We start from the raw sequence: 15861 nt of genomic DNA, 5'->3' as shown, positions 1-15861 counted from the left end.
ACTCAAGGGTCCCAGGTTCGATTCCGGTCAAGGGCATGTACCTTGGTTGCGGGCATATACCCAGTAGGGCAGTGGTTCTCAATCTTCTGGCCCTTTAAATACAGTTCCTCATGTTGTGACCCAACCATAAAATTATTTTTGTTGCTACTTCATAACTGTAATGTTGCTACTGTTATGAATCGTAATGTAAATATCTGATATGCAGGATGGTCTTAGGCGACCCCTGTGAAAGGGTCGTTCGACCGCCAAAGGGGTCGCGACCCACAGGTTGAGAACCGCTGCAGTAGGAGGCAGATGATCGATGCTCTCTCTCATCGATGTTTCTAACTCTCTGTCCCTCCCCTTCCTCTCTGTAAAAAATCAATAAAATATATTTAATTTAAAAAAAGCATTCTTCGTTTCAGTTAAGTGTGTTTGATCTCTATCATTTCTCTTTGGTTCTTTTTGGAATTTCCATCTCTGTGTTAACCTTGCCCACCTCTTCTTTTATGCTTTTTACTTTGTCCATTTGAGCCCTTAGCATATTAATCATAGATGTTTTAAATTCCTAGCCTGATCATTGCAACATCCTTGTTACGTCTAGTTCTTATGCTTGCTCTGTCTTTTCCAGTTATGTTTTTGGTCTTTAAGTATGCCTTGTGATTTTTTTCTTGTTAACTGGACATGATATACTGGATAAAAGGAACTGCTATAAAGAGATTTTTGGTGGTGGTGAGGTGTGGGGGAGGGGAAGTGCTCTATAGCCCTATAATCAGGCCTCAGTCTTAGTGAGCCTGTGCCTCTGGACTTCTGTTTTGTCCACGCCCCTTAGGTGGCACAGAATGGCTCATGTGGGTCAGAGCTGGGTGTTTCCCTTCCCAGGTCTGTTAGGCTCTGGTCATCTCCTAGCAGGTAGGCTGTGGCCAGCTAGGCTCTCCTCAGGGCAGACCTTGTTAGGAGAGCAGAGTGCTCTGGGTTTTTCAAGATTTTCTCTCCCCCCTGGTGGAAGCAGAAGGGGACTTTTCTCCGATACATATTGTGGGAACCTGCTTGGGCTCCTGGAGGTAAAACTCACAAAAATGTGAGCGACCCCTGCGACGGGTCCCCTGGAGTTTCTAACTCTCAGACTTGTCCACGTGTAGCCTCCAGCGCATGGTCAGTCCCAGTGGAGGTGTTCCTACCTGGGTGATGTTCCTGTGGTGGTTTCAGCTGCCGAGGCTCTGCTCCTGGAAAGAGGACTCTGTATGCACCTCTCTGTCTCTCCAGTTTTGGGGGCAGCAGTTTGTCCTGTGTCTCACCTCTTTTACGGATTTAAGAAGAATTGTTGATTTTTCAGTTTATTAGACTGCAGTAATGACTTCTAAGCTCCTTACATGCAGAACCAGAAACTGTCCGATTTGCTATTGGTGGAGTGGAAATTGGTATAGCATTTATTAAAGCAGTCTTAATTATCTACTAAAACTGCAGCTGTGCATGCCCCTTGTCCTAGCATTTCCACCTTTGGACATACTAGCATGATGAACAAAAACGTAAGTATCAGAATATTTTTTGGCAGCAGTATTTTTAATATAGGAATGAAATATGATATATTTACACAATGGAATGCTATCCAGTAACTAAAAAGAAATCATGTAGCTCAGTATATCCTGACATGGAAAGAAGTCCAGACATATTGTAAAGTGAAAGGAGAGAAAAAAGGAAGTTTCATAATGGTATGTTTAAGATTCAATTTTTGTTTAAAACTTAGTCAAAGTAAAAACGAAGGCATGCTTAGAAAAGAAAGACAATTTTGAAAGAATACATATCAGAAAAACAGTTGGTTGTCTTTAGGAACAAATGTTATAAGAAGGATGTTAATATATTAATGACAATTGTGTTTTCTATGGTGAATATGTATTTTAAAATTAGGTAAAAATTCAAGAAAGAAAATGGGTGGGGACCGATAGAGCTAATTGAGAACAACAGAACGGAACTAATTATTTCCATCACTTTTTCCTACATCAGGCAAAAGTGCAATAATAATCTCTGACTCTAAATTTTAATTTACTGTCTGAGAATAGGTAAAGATAGGCCCAAATAAATAGAAATTTTAAATCCCTTGTGTTTCTTTTGTTCTTCAGAAGCAGCCATAGATGACAAAGGTTCCAAATAAAAGTGTTTTACCAGTGAATGTTTTCATGTAGAGTTGTTGTTTTTTATTGTTAATCCTTTTAGTAAAAATTTTTATCAGGAAAAATTTTCCCCTCTGCTGAGAAGCAGTTTCTTTGGTTCTGTATGCCAAGATTAGTGGTTTGTTGTACCCAAGAGATGTTTATAATGGAATTTTGACAACATGTATCTCTCCCTTTAAAAAGCTGCAGTGCCGCCCTAACCGGTTTGGCTCAGTGGATAGAGCGTCGGCCTGCGGACTGAAAGGTCCCAGGTTCGATTCCAGTCAAGGGCATGTACCTTGGTTGCGGGCACATCCCCTGTAGGAGGTGTGTAGGAGGCAGCTGATCGATGTTTCTCTCTCATCGATATTTCTAACTTTCTTTCCCTCTCCCTTCCTCTCTATAAAAAAATCAATAAAATATATTAAAAAAAAAAAAAAAGCTGCAGTGCCCTGGCCAGTGTCGCTCAGTTGGTTGGGTGTTGTCTTGTGCACCAAACGGTTGCCGGTTCAATTCCCAGTTGGGGCACATGCCCGGGTTACAGATTCAACTTCCAGTGGGGGACGTGCAGGAGGCAGCCGGGATTGATGTTTCTCACATCAATGTTTTTCTCTCTCCCTCTCCCTTGCTCTCTCTCAAAATCAATAAAAAATATTTTTTAAAGATCAATTTAAAAAGCTGACTAAGAAGTAGATTAGTGGAGCAGTAATAACTGTGAAAACTGTTTGACTTCTGTTACAAAGTATGGTTTATGTCTGCAGTTTTCCTGCTGGAATGACATCTAAGCGTTCTGCAGGATGACTGAGTGTAGACTTCTGAGTTACTCATCTTGTCTGATTAAATTTCATTTCCTGCTTACATCCTATTTTGGGTTCCTGGACCCAATCCCAACATGTGTGTAGTGGGGGAGATTCCCACCCAGCAAGCAATTCTCAGACACTAGCGGTGTATCCAAGAATTCAGCTCAATTCTGACGCTCTCTACTCAGAGGCAGCCTCAGATCCCACAGGTTAAGGGCTTAGTCCTGAAAGAGTGCCGCCCCCCCCCCCCCAAAGCCCCCACTTTCAGGAACAAGTAACGTGTCCAGGTTTTTACATGGACTTTTGACCAGCTATAAATCCGAGGTTCCCAAGACCCCTCCTTGAGTTTAATAAATTTTCCAGAGCAGCTCTCACAACTTTGAAATATTTTACTTAAAAGATCACTGGTTTATTATAAAAGAACTAAAGGCCTGATGCACGAAACTCGTGCAAGAGTAGGCCTTCCTTCCCCAGCTGTCGGCACCGGCTTCCCTCCAGCCGCCAGCAAGCACCCGGGACTCGGGCTTCCCTCGCAGCTCCGGCTTCGTCTGGAAGGTCGTCCAGAAGGACATCTGGACTAATTAGCATAGTACGCTTTTATTATTATAAATATAACTCAGGAACGTCCAGATGGTAGAGATGCATAGAGTAAGGCCTGGGGAAAGGTATGGAGCTTCCATTTTCGCTCCAGACACACCATTCTCCAAGCACCTCCACCAACCTGGAAGCTCTCTGAACCCTGTCCCTAAGGGTTTTATGAAGGTTTCATTACATAGGCATGACCATTAAATCATTGGCTATTCTCTTGCCCCTCTCTCATCCCCGGAGGTTGGGGTTTGGCACTGAAAGTTCCAACCGTCTAATCACATGGTTGACTCTCTTGGCAACCAGCCCTTACTTAGGTGCTTTCCAAAAGTCACCTCATTAACATAAGAGACATCTTTAAGCCAGTGGTTCTCAACCTTGGGTGCACAGTAGAATCACCTGGGAATCTTTTTAAAATCCTGATTTCTGGGCCTCATCCTCCGGAAATTCTGTTTCTTTGTTATGGGGTGGGGCCACAACATTAGTAACAAAGAAACAGAATTTCCCGAGGATGAGGCCCAGAAATCAGGATTTTGAAAAGATTCCCAGGTGATTCTAATGTGCAGCCAAGGTTGAGAACCACTGCTTTAAGTGCTCATCACCCAGGAAATTCCAAGGATTTTAGGAGCTGTAGGCCAGGAACCATCAATGAAAACCAAATATATATAATCAAATATATATACAGGATGCCTTAAAATATGTATATGCACTTCAAAGGATTATAAAGTTAGTGCTTTTTAACACTGAAAAGGAGTGAAAATTAAGTGAGTTATCTGCTGTTAAAGTGTGTGTGTGTATTTCTTATAAATCACAATGTCATACATCCTAACATAGTTTTTCCCTATTATGACATATACTATTCTAAATGGTTAATTTTACATAATGATTTGTTATTGTTTTACCCTCTGTGAATTTCCTAACAGAGGTTCCAGAGGGGACTTGGGCGCCAAAAAGAAGAAGAAGAAACAGAAGAGAAAAAAGGAGAAACCAAATTCCGGAGGCACCAAGTCAGACTCCGCATCTGATTCCCAGGAGATTAAGATTCAACAGCCTTCAAAAGTGAGAGCCCTGTTTTATTTTAATCTGTGTGGTTCCGCATGCATTTGAGAGCAGGTTTGTGCAGCTTAGCCCCCTGTTGGATCAGAGATGTAGTGAGGGTTTTGTTGTGCCTGTACTGTGACAGGAACCAGAGGGTACTTAAAGCCTTTTTAAATCTGACGTCTGCACCCAGATAACGGAGAGGTACATTTTGTGCTTTTGTGTGTACTGGGATACCGCCTGCATATTTCTCAGCAAATTAGTATATAGGTTATAATCATAGAACAAAGTCTCAGTGTGAGCTATTAGGCTGTGTTTTTTTTTAAGTTACACTTGATATTTGATAACTATTAGTTCAGAAGATATTCACATTTTAATTTTTCTGGGTGTCTGTCTAATTATCTGAATAGCACAACATCATCTGGCAGCAGATTTCAGCGGGAGCAGCCACGGGTAAGTCTTATGTTGACTTTGAATCAGAACAGTCTTCAGTGGCCATTCTTAATTCCATTGCTACGGGTGGGAAATAGTGCCTAATGTTTTCCCTGAAGAAACACCCATTTAACCAAACTGGAAGTTATCTGCCTGGGCACTGTGCTGGAAGATTGGTACAGCTGGTGGTGCAGCTGGCAGGCACCCTTTCTGGAGAACGAACCCCAATCATCCTAGCTGTGAACAAAGGCCTTGTGTGCTGGGCCCTGCGAAGCACAGAGCCTTCCTTCTTGATGCAAGAAATTCGCAGGGATAGAATTAGAAGTATAATGAGAGAGAGCTATTTTGATGCGTGTAGTGTGTGTCATGGGAGGGGCTCAGGAGGTGCCATGGGGAACCCAGGCTCTGTCCTGACCCATGGCGCTCGAGCTTGGCCTTTGCACAGGGTTCCGCCCCTCTTTAAGCCCATTTCCTTATCTGCAAAATGGGGATGATGCCTTCTCCCCAACTCACAGGGTTGTTTTGAAGTTATAATTAGATCATTTTTACAAAATGGTTTTTATATTATAAAGCACTCTGTCTACCCGGCAGTTATAAACCATTATGCAAGTTTTGTGGGGTTAAAATTTTTATTCTTGTACAAAGTTTGTTTGCATTGTATCGTGTGAAGTGAATCTTGCAGGTAGTTTTGTTGTTGTTGCCTGTTTTACACTTAAGGACCAGGAATCACTGAGAAGGAAAATTAATTGCCCCAGTTTTCCCCTGATTGCCTTTGTGGGGTAAGAAGAAAATGGAGTCTTCTCCCCTAGCTTTTCACCTTGGTTCTCAGGTAATAAATTTTCTATCCACCGGACATAATTTCCAAGGTAATTCATGTAAGGTACACCATAAGCTTGCAAGATTTTTTTTCACATTTCTAAACGTTGCTTCGTCAGATAAACACGGTGTCACATATATGCAGTTGTGACCATTTCCTTATTGCTTCTATCATCACCATCAGCTTCTCATCTCTGAAACCTAGTTATTTTGAGCTCTCCCCCTGTTTCTGGTCACTTATAAGAAACTAGAGCCAGCCAAGGCTGGAGGAACTGTTAGCATTATATGGTTAGAGAAATTCTTTTCTTTTTAAAATTAAGAATAAGTTAAAATTGTTTAAATGTGGGCTGTTCTCCATAGAATTTTTTCAAAGTTAGGCTCATTTCTTTTAAGCTGATGGCCAGCTCTAGATAACACTGTAAATTGCTGTTGACCCTGCTTAGAGAATATGCTGGTGTACACTCAAGAATGAAATATTTGTCTGGGTTCTTGTAGATTTTCCAAGTATTATATTTGGAAAATAATAGGTGAAGAGAACAGTTGTTGTGCTTATATCACAGGAGCAGATAAGGAGGAAAAGAGGCCTGCCTGACTCTCTTAGGCATATTTAGTGGGAAGCTAATGTGGGTTGGTATACATTCTCACCTTTCCTAACACTAATTCATTCCTCCCCAGGTGGTGCTACTACTGAAGGTGGATGGCTAGGTTTAAGAAGTTATCCTAGCTGAGTTTTCCTTACTGCTTTGTCACCATGGATTTGAAAATTGTGCTTACTTTAATCTACTTTAAGAAAGCATTTAAATTAATCATATGCTACTGGGATATAAATTAATCCCAATGGAATTAATTCATAAATGGCGATTTCATGTAAACACTACTGGTCAACCCATTGAGGCTAATTAGGCGAGTAGAAAGCACTCTCAGTGCCTCTTAATGGATAGCATTGGCTCCTTTGGCACAAAGATGCTGACTCGTATTTCTTATAAAATAGTTGCAGTTTGCTACGTTAGTGTTAGGGGATTTAACTCGCATTAGGGAGGAAGAACTACTATGACAAGTTCAGGGAAGACACTAGAGGTCTGTTCTGAAAGAGTGGGTTCTACTCTGCCTTTTTAAAGATAAATGGGCACATGTTCAAGCACTATTAGCTGATGTGCTGTGCTCTTAGTTCCTGTTTGGGGCATAGGTCTCCTAACAGGCTGTGCTTCTGAGGGTCCATTTGACTATAGATTTTCACTTTGCTAGAAACTAGTTACTTTATGTTGGAGGTTCCAAAGAGATGCAAATGAGAAATTAAGACATGCACTAGCCTTTTTAGAACAGCAAAAGTATTTTGTTAAATTAATATGTGTAATTGAGTTATGTCCCTTATGATTTAGACTTTAGTCAAAATAAAAGATAAACAACTTACAAAACTCGTGGCAGTCCTGGCTGATGCTGTTAGACTTATAAGGGAAAATGTTAAGACTATAACCTACCTCTGGTTAGAGTCCAGCACTTTGTTTCCTTGAATCACGTTGGTGGCAAAAATCTTAAGGGAATCCAGTGAGCAAAGCAACACAGGACAGTCTGTATTAAATTAACCCCGTTTTGTACCTGGCCAAACAAGTAAGCGTCCAGGTTAGAAGATTTGCTCCAGACCACACACATGAGGGTCAAAGTTGAGCAGAAGTTCAGAGCTACTGTTTACACACCATTGAGGGTCAGTGGTCCCTTTCCTTGGTGTCCATGGTGTGTTGGCATACAGGCAGCCTAAGGGCTCTGAAACTCCTTATAACCCCTTCTGAACTGCAGTGAAGAGCTAGCATTCTTTGGATGGCATCAAAAGCATATGGCAAACCCAATATCCATATTCAGTCCTACATACTATTCATTCTCTAATTTCGAGAATAGTTTCATTTTGCAGGCAGTGTGACATTAGTTGAGGGACTTTACAAAAAAAGAGCTGGGGAATCTTCAGATGACAGAAATATTGGCTTTGAGGAAGGAACTTTAGAATTTAAAGGTATTGTCAACTTTATAGACTGGAAATAGGTTTTTACCTTATAAAAAGGAGTTTAGTTTCGAACAGGCTAGGGTGGCCCCTGATTTGAATTCCCAGAGGACACTGCTGGTCCTTGTTGGAAGGTTTGTTTCCGGGGTGTCAGGGTGAGGAGAGGGGGGTGTGGTCCAGGAGGAAGGCATCCCTAGAGGTTTCCTTTCCTGATTCACTTTCTTCCCAGCTCGCACTAAATTCAGATTCCGTTCGTTCTTCTTCTTAATGAACTTGTCTGCATAGTTTCCATCCTGGAAGTTATTTCCTTTGTGCCCACATTGCTACTGCAGAGCATTAACCCCGACAATAAAAGCAAGGCTAGTGGCTGGCTGGCTGCCGAATGACAGTAATGCATGTGTTGCATGTCACCCCTTTTTGCTGCTCCGCTCAGATGAGTAACGGTCAAGGCCATTTGCAGATGGTTGGGAAACTAGAGTGAAGGGTAGTTCTATTTACTGTAGATTTCCCAGACTGTCAGAGCCCCAGTAAAACTATAGAGCCGTGGTTATCTTTAACAGAATATTGCTTACATTTTAATGTGTTAGCATACGTGAGGCCAGGGCCCTGACCAGCTTTAGAGGAAGACTGCTCGTTTTCCGGTGTTGTAGTCTCCAAGGCAGATGCACGTGTCTCTGCCCGTGTTGGAGTGGCGGAAGCTTCCTCACAGTCTGTGTCTGTGTGTCTTTGCTGTTGCAGAATCCTGCCATACCAGTGCAGAAGCTGCAGGACATCCAGAGAGCAATGGAGCTGTTGTCGGCGTGCCAGGGCCCCACCAGGAACATCGGTGAGGCTGCCAAACACAGATACCAGTTTTGGGACACACAGCCGGTACCCAAACTAAGTAAGCTTTTCTGCCTTTCTCCTCCCGCCCTCCGCAGAACAAAGCTGGGTTAACAACAATCAAAAAACACAAAAGAGACTTTATTTCACTTATATAACTTGTTTCATACCACAGGTTAGAAATTTATACAAAAGTAATACTTTTCTTCTTAAAAGTTAATATCCATCACCACACATAGTTACAGAATTGTTTTTGTAATGAGAACTTTTAAGATTTATTCTCTTAGCAAACTTTCAAATATGTAATATATTATGAATTATAGTCACCATGCTATAATTAAAGGACTTATTTATCTTATAACTGAAAGTTTGTACCTTTTGACTCCCTTTACCCACTTCTCCACCCTCCGTCTCCTACCTCTGACAACCTCCAATCTGTTTGCTGTATCCATGAGTTTGTTTTGGTTTTCCTATTTTTTTAGATTCCACATATAAGTGAGATCATATGGTAATTTGTCTTTCTCTGTCTGACTTTTTTCACTTAGCATAACACCTTCAAGGTCCATCCATGTTGTCCAAATGGCATGATTTCCTTCTTTTTTTATGGCTGAATTATATTTAGCAGATATTTGTTGTGTGTTTGTTATTAAATGCCAGGCACCGGGGTACAGATTGGGGAAATAGGGGCATGAGAGTAGGGTAAGTGGTGGCCAGGTAGGGGTTGGGAGGAGGATATACTCCAGGTAGGAAAAAGCTTTAGTCAGGGAAGGATGCTGTGAGAAAGCTATGTGTAAACTTATATCTGAAAAAATTTAAGTGGCCAGCCGAGTGAAGAGCATGGGAGGGCCTTGCGAGGGCTCTGAGCTGGGGCCAGCATGAGGGCAGTCAGTGTGGCTAAGCCTGGGCGCTGGGCCGGGTGGGGGTCCCAGGGGGCCAGGCAGGCAGTACCATGGTCGGAGTCTGGGTTTTATCCCAGCTACATTGGGAAACTGCAGGGAAGAAATGGGAAAAGGGCACCTTTGTGGAAATTGCTAAGACATCGATGACTTGAACTGTGCTGCCAGCAATCCAGGTAGAGAGATAGTAACAGTTCTGAAATTAATTTTAGATTTTGCTGGAAGTGGTCAGAGGTCACTGCAGCCTTCTCCCCTCACTCCGTCCCCTATCCCCCCCTCCTCCAATTACTTGAAGTGCAGAATAAAAGTCGGTCATCAAACCTCTGTTGTCTCCCATGGTGCTTGCTGTATAATTAATCTGTAATCTCGGGGTCGAGACAGAAATCACCATCATTTCATTGTACACTTTGTCATTGTATGACAGAGGATTTCTCCTTTTAGTGGTGAAATAGCTGTTATTCGCCACCACTACCTAGCCACCCTTTTTCATTCTAGAAGAAGCTGAAATAATAGTATGTTAATGATTATATTAACCCCAAGGGCCCTAAACATGGTTTTATTTTATGTAACGGACCATTTTGGATCGTCAGAATGTTTTGTAACTGAATATTCTCTCTTTTTGTCTTCTATTCTCTCCTCTTCAGATGAAGTGATAACATCTCATGGTGCAATTGAAGCAGATAAAGACAATGTGCGCCAAGAACCGTACTCCTTGCCACAGGGCTTTATGTGGGACACGTTAGATTTGGGTAATGCAGAAGTGGTGAGTAAAACGCTCAAATTCAACACTTGAGTTCATGCGGATTGCTTCTGAGTGGGTTCTGAGCACCATAAACCCACACCTGTTTGGTCTTGCAGCTCAAGGAGTTGTACACCTTGTTAAATGAGAATTACGTAGAGGACGATGACAACATGTTCCGGTTTGACTATTCGCCCGAGTTCCTGCTGTGGTGAGTCTTGCTGGCCTCACGGGCCGTGGTGGGGCGGCGGGCTGGTGCGTCTCTGTCTGTCCCTGTATTCTTGGACACTAACTGGCCCCTGTTTTCCTTGCCTATGTTAACTTCAGGGCTCTGCGTCCCCCAGGCTGGCTTCTTCAGTGGCACTGTGGAGTCAGAGTGTCTTCGAACAAAAAACTGGTAGGGTTCATAAGTGCCATCCCAGCAAATATTCGGATTTACGACAGGTACATATGAAAGTTTGCCCGTGTCAGTTTTGATGTGTTGCTTTTTCAAGGATTGCAATTATAAAAGGCTTTTAAAAGTGACTTAATCCAGGCTATTGAGAGAGGGGAGGTTATGGGGGGAGGGTATGTGGGAACTCTGCACATTCTGCTCACTTTTGAACTTAAAACTGCTCTAAAAAATAAAGTCTATTAATTTTTTAAACATTGGTTTGTGAACAACAAAAAGGACAACTCTCTTTTTATTCCTCTGCTTCTCAGTCTCATACATGCCCACACAGAGATATGTTTGTGTACATATATGAACATACATGTGCTTGTGTATATGAATGTAGCGGAATAAATAAAGCTATAAATAGGTATTTTAGATTTATTTCTGGGGAAATTACTTTAGAAAGTTTTAGGAGAGGTTTTTTAAAAGTCTTTCTCTTTCATAGGATAAGTATGTGTTGTATTTTTGCTCTGGGTCTTCAGTCTAGAAAGTCAAAGACCCAGCTCTTGAAAGTCAAAGATCTATTGCATAATAGATCGTTTTACCTTTCAATACAATGGGTTGTTTGCTGCTAAAAAACATTTTCTCCCAAGGAATGCTGTGTGCTGAATGAAATGCTTGCATACCTGCATACTCGGGAATGGGCTTTGGAGCTCTAGAAGGTTTAGTGTAGATCAGAATAGCACCAGGTCTGGTCTGGTCGAGGCACCTCTCAGGGGTCCTGGGGATTGCATTATATCCAGAGCAACATCTTATCAGATTCTGCATGTGGGTGACCAGTGATGCCATAATTGTATACATTACAGGAAAAACACATAGAGAAACTCTGAGGCACCTCAGGTCCAGTTTCTAAACCAAAAACTTTTAAAAAACTTCAAACAAAGTCCTAAAATTTATTTCGAATAAGAGATTTGCATCTCTGTAGTCTAGAGTTATAAAGTAGGGGTGTATGGGAAATAGTGAATCGGTCTGAATTTGTGAAATGTCTAGAGCAGGGGTGGGCAAACTTTTTGACTTGAGGGCCACAATGGGTTCTTAAACTAGACCAGAGGGCCGGAACAAAAGCATGGATGGAGTGTTTGTGTGAACTAATATAAATTCAAAGTAAACATCATTACATAAAAGGGTACAGTCTTTTTTTTCAATAGTTTTATTCATTTCAAATAAGCCGCGGGCCGTAGTTTGCCCTGCTGGTCTAGAGCCATGGTCAGCAAACTGCGGCTCACAAGCCACATGCGGCTCTTGGGCCCCTTGAGTGTGGCTCTTCCTAAACCTTAGGAGTACCCTAATTAAGTTAATAACAATGTACCTACCTATATAGTTTAAGTTTAAAAAATTTGGCTCTCAAAAGAAATTTCAATCATTGTACTGTTGATATTTGGCTCTGTTGACTAATGAGTTTGCCGACCACTGGTCTCGAGGAAAGAATATATTTCTTTAATATTAGATATAAGGTCTTTCCGTTTTTATTCTTTGAAATTTTATGGGTGTTGTCTTATTTTAAAAAACACGTTCATCTTATGTTTGCTCTGATTTTCTTTATTTCGTAGTGTGAAGAAGATGGTGGAAATCAACTTTCTTTGTGTTCATAAAAAATTGAGATCAAAACGGGTAGCCCCAGTGTTAATTCGAGAAATAACTAGAAGAGTGAACCTGGAAGGGATTTTCCAGGCCGTTTATACTGCTGGCGTGGTTCTTCCAAAGCCAGTGGCCACATGCAGGTAATAGCAACACCCTTACCTTGCATCTTTCCTGTACCTAAACATGGAGCCTTTCTACCCTGTTGCTGGAAGTGTTATTCTCACTTGTGAGTTGTGTAGCTCAGAGGGATTTTGGCTGACCTGTGATTATGTAGTTGGTTGATAGCAGAGATGGAGACTAGAAGCAAGAACCACTGAATCCAGTCTTCTTTCCAGTTACCGTACAGCCACTTGTATGCCAACGATCTGGAGCTGTATTTCAGTGTCTCTTCCATTTGAAAGACTGGAAGGTCTGGTCTGGTCGAGGCACCTCTCAGGGGTCCTGGGGATTGTGTTATATCCAGAGCAACATCTTATCTGATTCTGCATGTGGGTGACCCAGTTATGCCCTAATGGTATACATTACAGGAAAAACACATAGAGAAACCCTGGGTATCGTGATGTGGAAATATCCAGGGTGGTACCATTTCCTTTTCTCCTCTAACACTCAGTCTTATACGTGCTCTGCAGTGCTGTTCCAAATGTCTGGTAAAAAAGCCTAGACATTCTTGTTTGCTAAAAATAAGAAAAGGTATAAGCTCTGATTTTATGACTCAGTCTGCTCTTACCAAGCTTCCAGAGGTTAATCCAGGGAGAAAATTGAGTGTCAGGTTGTCACTTGACTAACCTGTTTCTGAAGAATCAGTTTCTCTTTCTCCACTATTTTCATTTATTCAAATAAAATGAAACTTCAGGTAAATATAGTATTAAAAAATTAAAACATAAAATTACTATGTCCTATGAAATTATTCATAAATAAACAGGATAAATAAGACTTTACAGGTGCATATTGGAGCTCTTGTGGCGCAATTGGGTAGCGCTTGGTACTTATAGGTACATGTTAATACAAATCATTTAGCCCAGTACCTAAACTGGGATCACTTAAGAAATCTAAGCTCATTTCTCAAAAAGTTGTTTTCTTCCCCTGGTTGGTGTGGCTCAATTAGTTGGGTGTTGGCCTGTGCGCTAAAGGTTGCCAGTTTGATTCCCAGTTGGAGCACATGCCCTGGTTGCGGGTTTGGTCCCCCATCAGGGTGTGTATGGGAGACAACTGATCAATGTTTCTCTCTCTCTCTCTCCCTCTCTCTCTTCCTCTCTCTCTGAAACCAACTTTTAAAAAAAGAAAAAAAAAGTTGTTTTATTGGTTGTTTGTTAGATAAATATGAAGGCTGTACTAATTTAGGGGGAATATTTTCAAGTTTTTAAACTTTTGGGTTGCTTTCTATAGAATCAGGGATGGTTATGAAATACATGCAAACTGGTCATTATTAATAAGACTTTTACAATTTTAAGATACCTCTATACTGAAAGAGATGAAAGATCACAAACTACAGAGGGACATAACTAGGGATGCAGGGCACGTTTTAGAGGTAAAAAATGACTGGTAAAATAAAGAAAGAAATAATTGCATTGGAAGAGGGACCGCATCCAGCATTGTGCCAGGCATAACATAAGTATTCATTAAATGTTCTACCACAGCTGAGCTAGACAGAGTAAAAACTTGGAGAGTCAGAAATCAGTCTGACTTTCAAACTTTATTGTATTCCAGATACTGGCATCGGTCACTAAACCCCAGAAAATTGGTAGAAGTGAAATTTTCTCACTTGAGTAGAAACATGACTTTACAGAGAACAATGAAGCTGTACAGACTTCCCGATGTAAGTAAAAACAATTTGCAGTTTTTCAAGACTTTCAATGTAGAAAAGAATTATTTGCAGGAGTCTAAAAAACTGGCTTATGTGTCTGAAGATATGAATAGGTAGCTAAAAGGTCTGCATAGAATTCAGGGGTGAGGAAAAATAAGGAAGTTCACTTAGAAATACCAATTTGTATTTTAAATCTAAGTTGTTCAGTTTTTGGTTGGATGGGATTAAACTCGACGTAAGTTTTGAAATTTTGAGTACTTATGGTTTGTTAAGTAAAAGGGAAGAAAAGTTTCAGGCTTCTGATGAAATCTTAACGCAATGGAACTAAGGTATGATGTTAAAAGGAGAGACCTGGGAGAGGAAATAATGTCTTATAAATAAATTATCATCTTTTTAAACTAGCAAATTCCCAACATGAAAAATTGTCTGTATTTTAATAGGGGAAAATGTATTTGTTCTTATTATTTAAACTTTTTGTTTTAATTTCATCCATCCCCTCAACACTCTCCCCTTTGGCAAACATCAGCTTATTTCTATAAGCTGTTTTGTTTAATTTATTCATTTGTTATTGGCTTTGTTTTTTAGATTCCACATATAAGTGAAATCGTTCGGTATTTGTCTTTCTCTGACTATTCCACTTATCATAATACTTTCTGGGTCCACCCATGTTGTTGCAAATGACAACATTTCATTCTTTTTTATTGCTGAGTAATATTCTATTGTAAAAATTTAAGTGTTTACCATCTTGGGTTGGATGGTGTATTAGTTATCTATTGCTGTGTAACAAATGACTACAAATGTAGCAGCTTAAAACAAAACCTTTACTGTCTCCCAGTTCTGTGGGCCAGGAATGAAGGCACAGCTAGCTGAGGCCTCTGCTTCAGGGTCTCTCATGAAGCTGCCACCAAGGCGTCAGCCAGGTCTCACCCGGAAACCTGCAGGGATGGATCCACGTCCAAGCTCACATGGCTGTTGTCAGGCTTGAGTTCCTCGCGGGCAGCTGGACGAGGGCTCAGTTCCTTGCTGACTGTCCGCCCTGGCCGCCATCAGTTCTTTGCCACATGGGGTTCTCCCCACGGGGGCTCACAACATGGCAGCTTGTTCATCAGAACCAGTGAGGAGAGCATGCATAGCAACTCTCTTAGCAGATGGACATTAGAACCTTACTCCCAATTCACAAAAGTGGCGTCCAGTCTCTGTCGCCACGTCCCATTGGCTAGACACCAGCCACAGGTCCACCCGCACTTCAGAGGAGTGATCCCCAGGGTGTGAGTACCAGGAGGCATCTAGAATCTCTCTGCCACAGATGGGATCTTTTGTTTGAAGTTGGATTTCTTCAGAGTTATTCTGTCTTGGGGGTATTTACAAAGCAGTTTAGTCGATATTTTAACTTGGTTGAGGGAGTCATGTAGAATATAGCCATGTTCCTCTCGAACTGTGACTATTCTTGGTGCAGCACACTCCAGTTCTTTTTGCCTTTTGGCCAGTTATGTGTTTGCCAAATGCAGGTAATCAGTGGCTGCAGAATTGATGTCTTTTTTCTGATAATAGACGAGAATCACCTAATGTCTGACCTTAGGCAGAACTTAATAAGGAGAGAAGTGGAGCTGAAGGAAAGCAGGTGTTGGAAGTGTCAGGGTCCTCTTTCTTGGGCTTCACGACCTGGCAGTGGGATCAGAAGCATGTTCTTCCCTCTGTCTTAGCTGCTGTTACAGAAGTGGGGCTCGGACTAATGAGCTCACTGCCTCTCTGTGAGGCTTAGCAGGGAGGGGCAGTGTAGATCAGAGCAGATG

The 15861-nt window shown here is 41.5% G+C and overlaps 1 protein-coding gene across 8 annotated transcripts in view; it reads left to right on the top strand.

Moving 5' to 3' along the window:
- NMT2 (N-myristoyltransferase 2) overlaps positions 1 to 15861 on the top strand; it is a 98640-nt gene that overhangs the window by 31916 nt on the left and 50863 nt on the right. For 5 of the 8 annotated variants that reach the window (XM_036307281.1, XM_036307277.1, XM_036307278.1 and 2 more), the window contains exons 2-8: positions 4438 to 4573; positions 8532 to 8676; positions 10156 to 10274; positions 10370 to 10461; positions 10578 to 10694; positions 12234 to 12404; positions 13972 to 14080. In XM_036307281.1, the coding sequence (XP_036163174.1) occupies positions 4438 to 4573; positions 8532 to 8676; positions 10156 to 10274; positions 10370 to 10461; positions 10578 to 10694; positions 12234 to 12404; positions 13972 to 14080 (889 nt within the window). Of the gene's footprint in view, positions 1 to 4437; positions 4574 to 4962; positions 5006 to 6501; positions 7928 to 8531; positions 8677 to 10155; positions 10275 to 10369; positions 10462 to 10577; positions 10695 to 12233; positions 12405 to 13971; positions 14081 to 15861 lie in introns of those variants that run through there. The other 3 variants (XM_036307279.1, XM_036307280.1, XM_036307283.1) reach the window with 2 other exon arrangements.

The sequence above is a fragment of the Myotis myotis genome, unplaced genomic scaffold (assembly GCF_014108235.1).
Source record: "Myotis myotis isolate mMyoMyo1 unplaced genomic scaffold, mMyoMyo1.p scaffold_m19_p_46, whole genome shotgun sequence".
Taxonomy (NCBI): Eukaryota; Metazoa; Chordata; class Mammalia; order Chiroptera; family Vespertilionidae; genus Myotis; species Myotis myotis.
The sequence above is the reverse complement of the archived record's forward strand: the minus strand, read 5'-3'. Positions and strand labels throughout refer to the sequence as shown.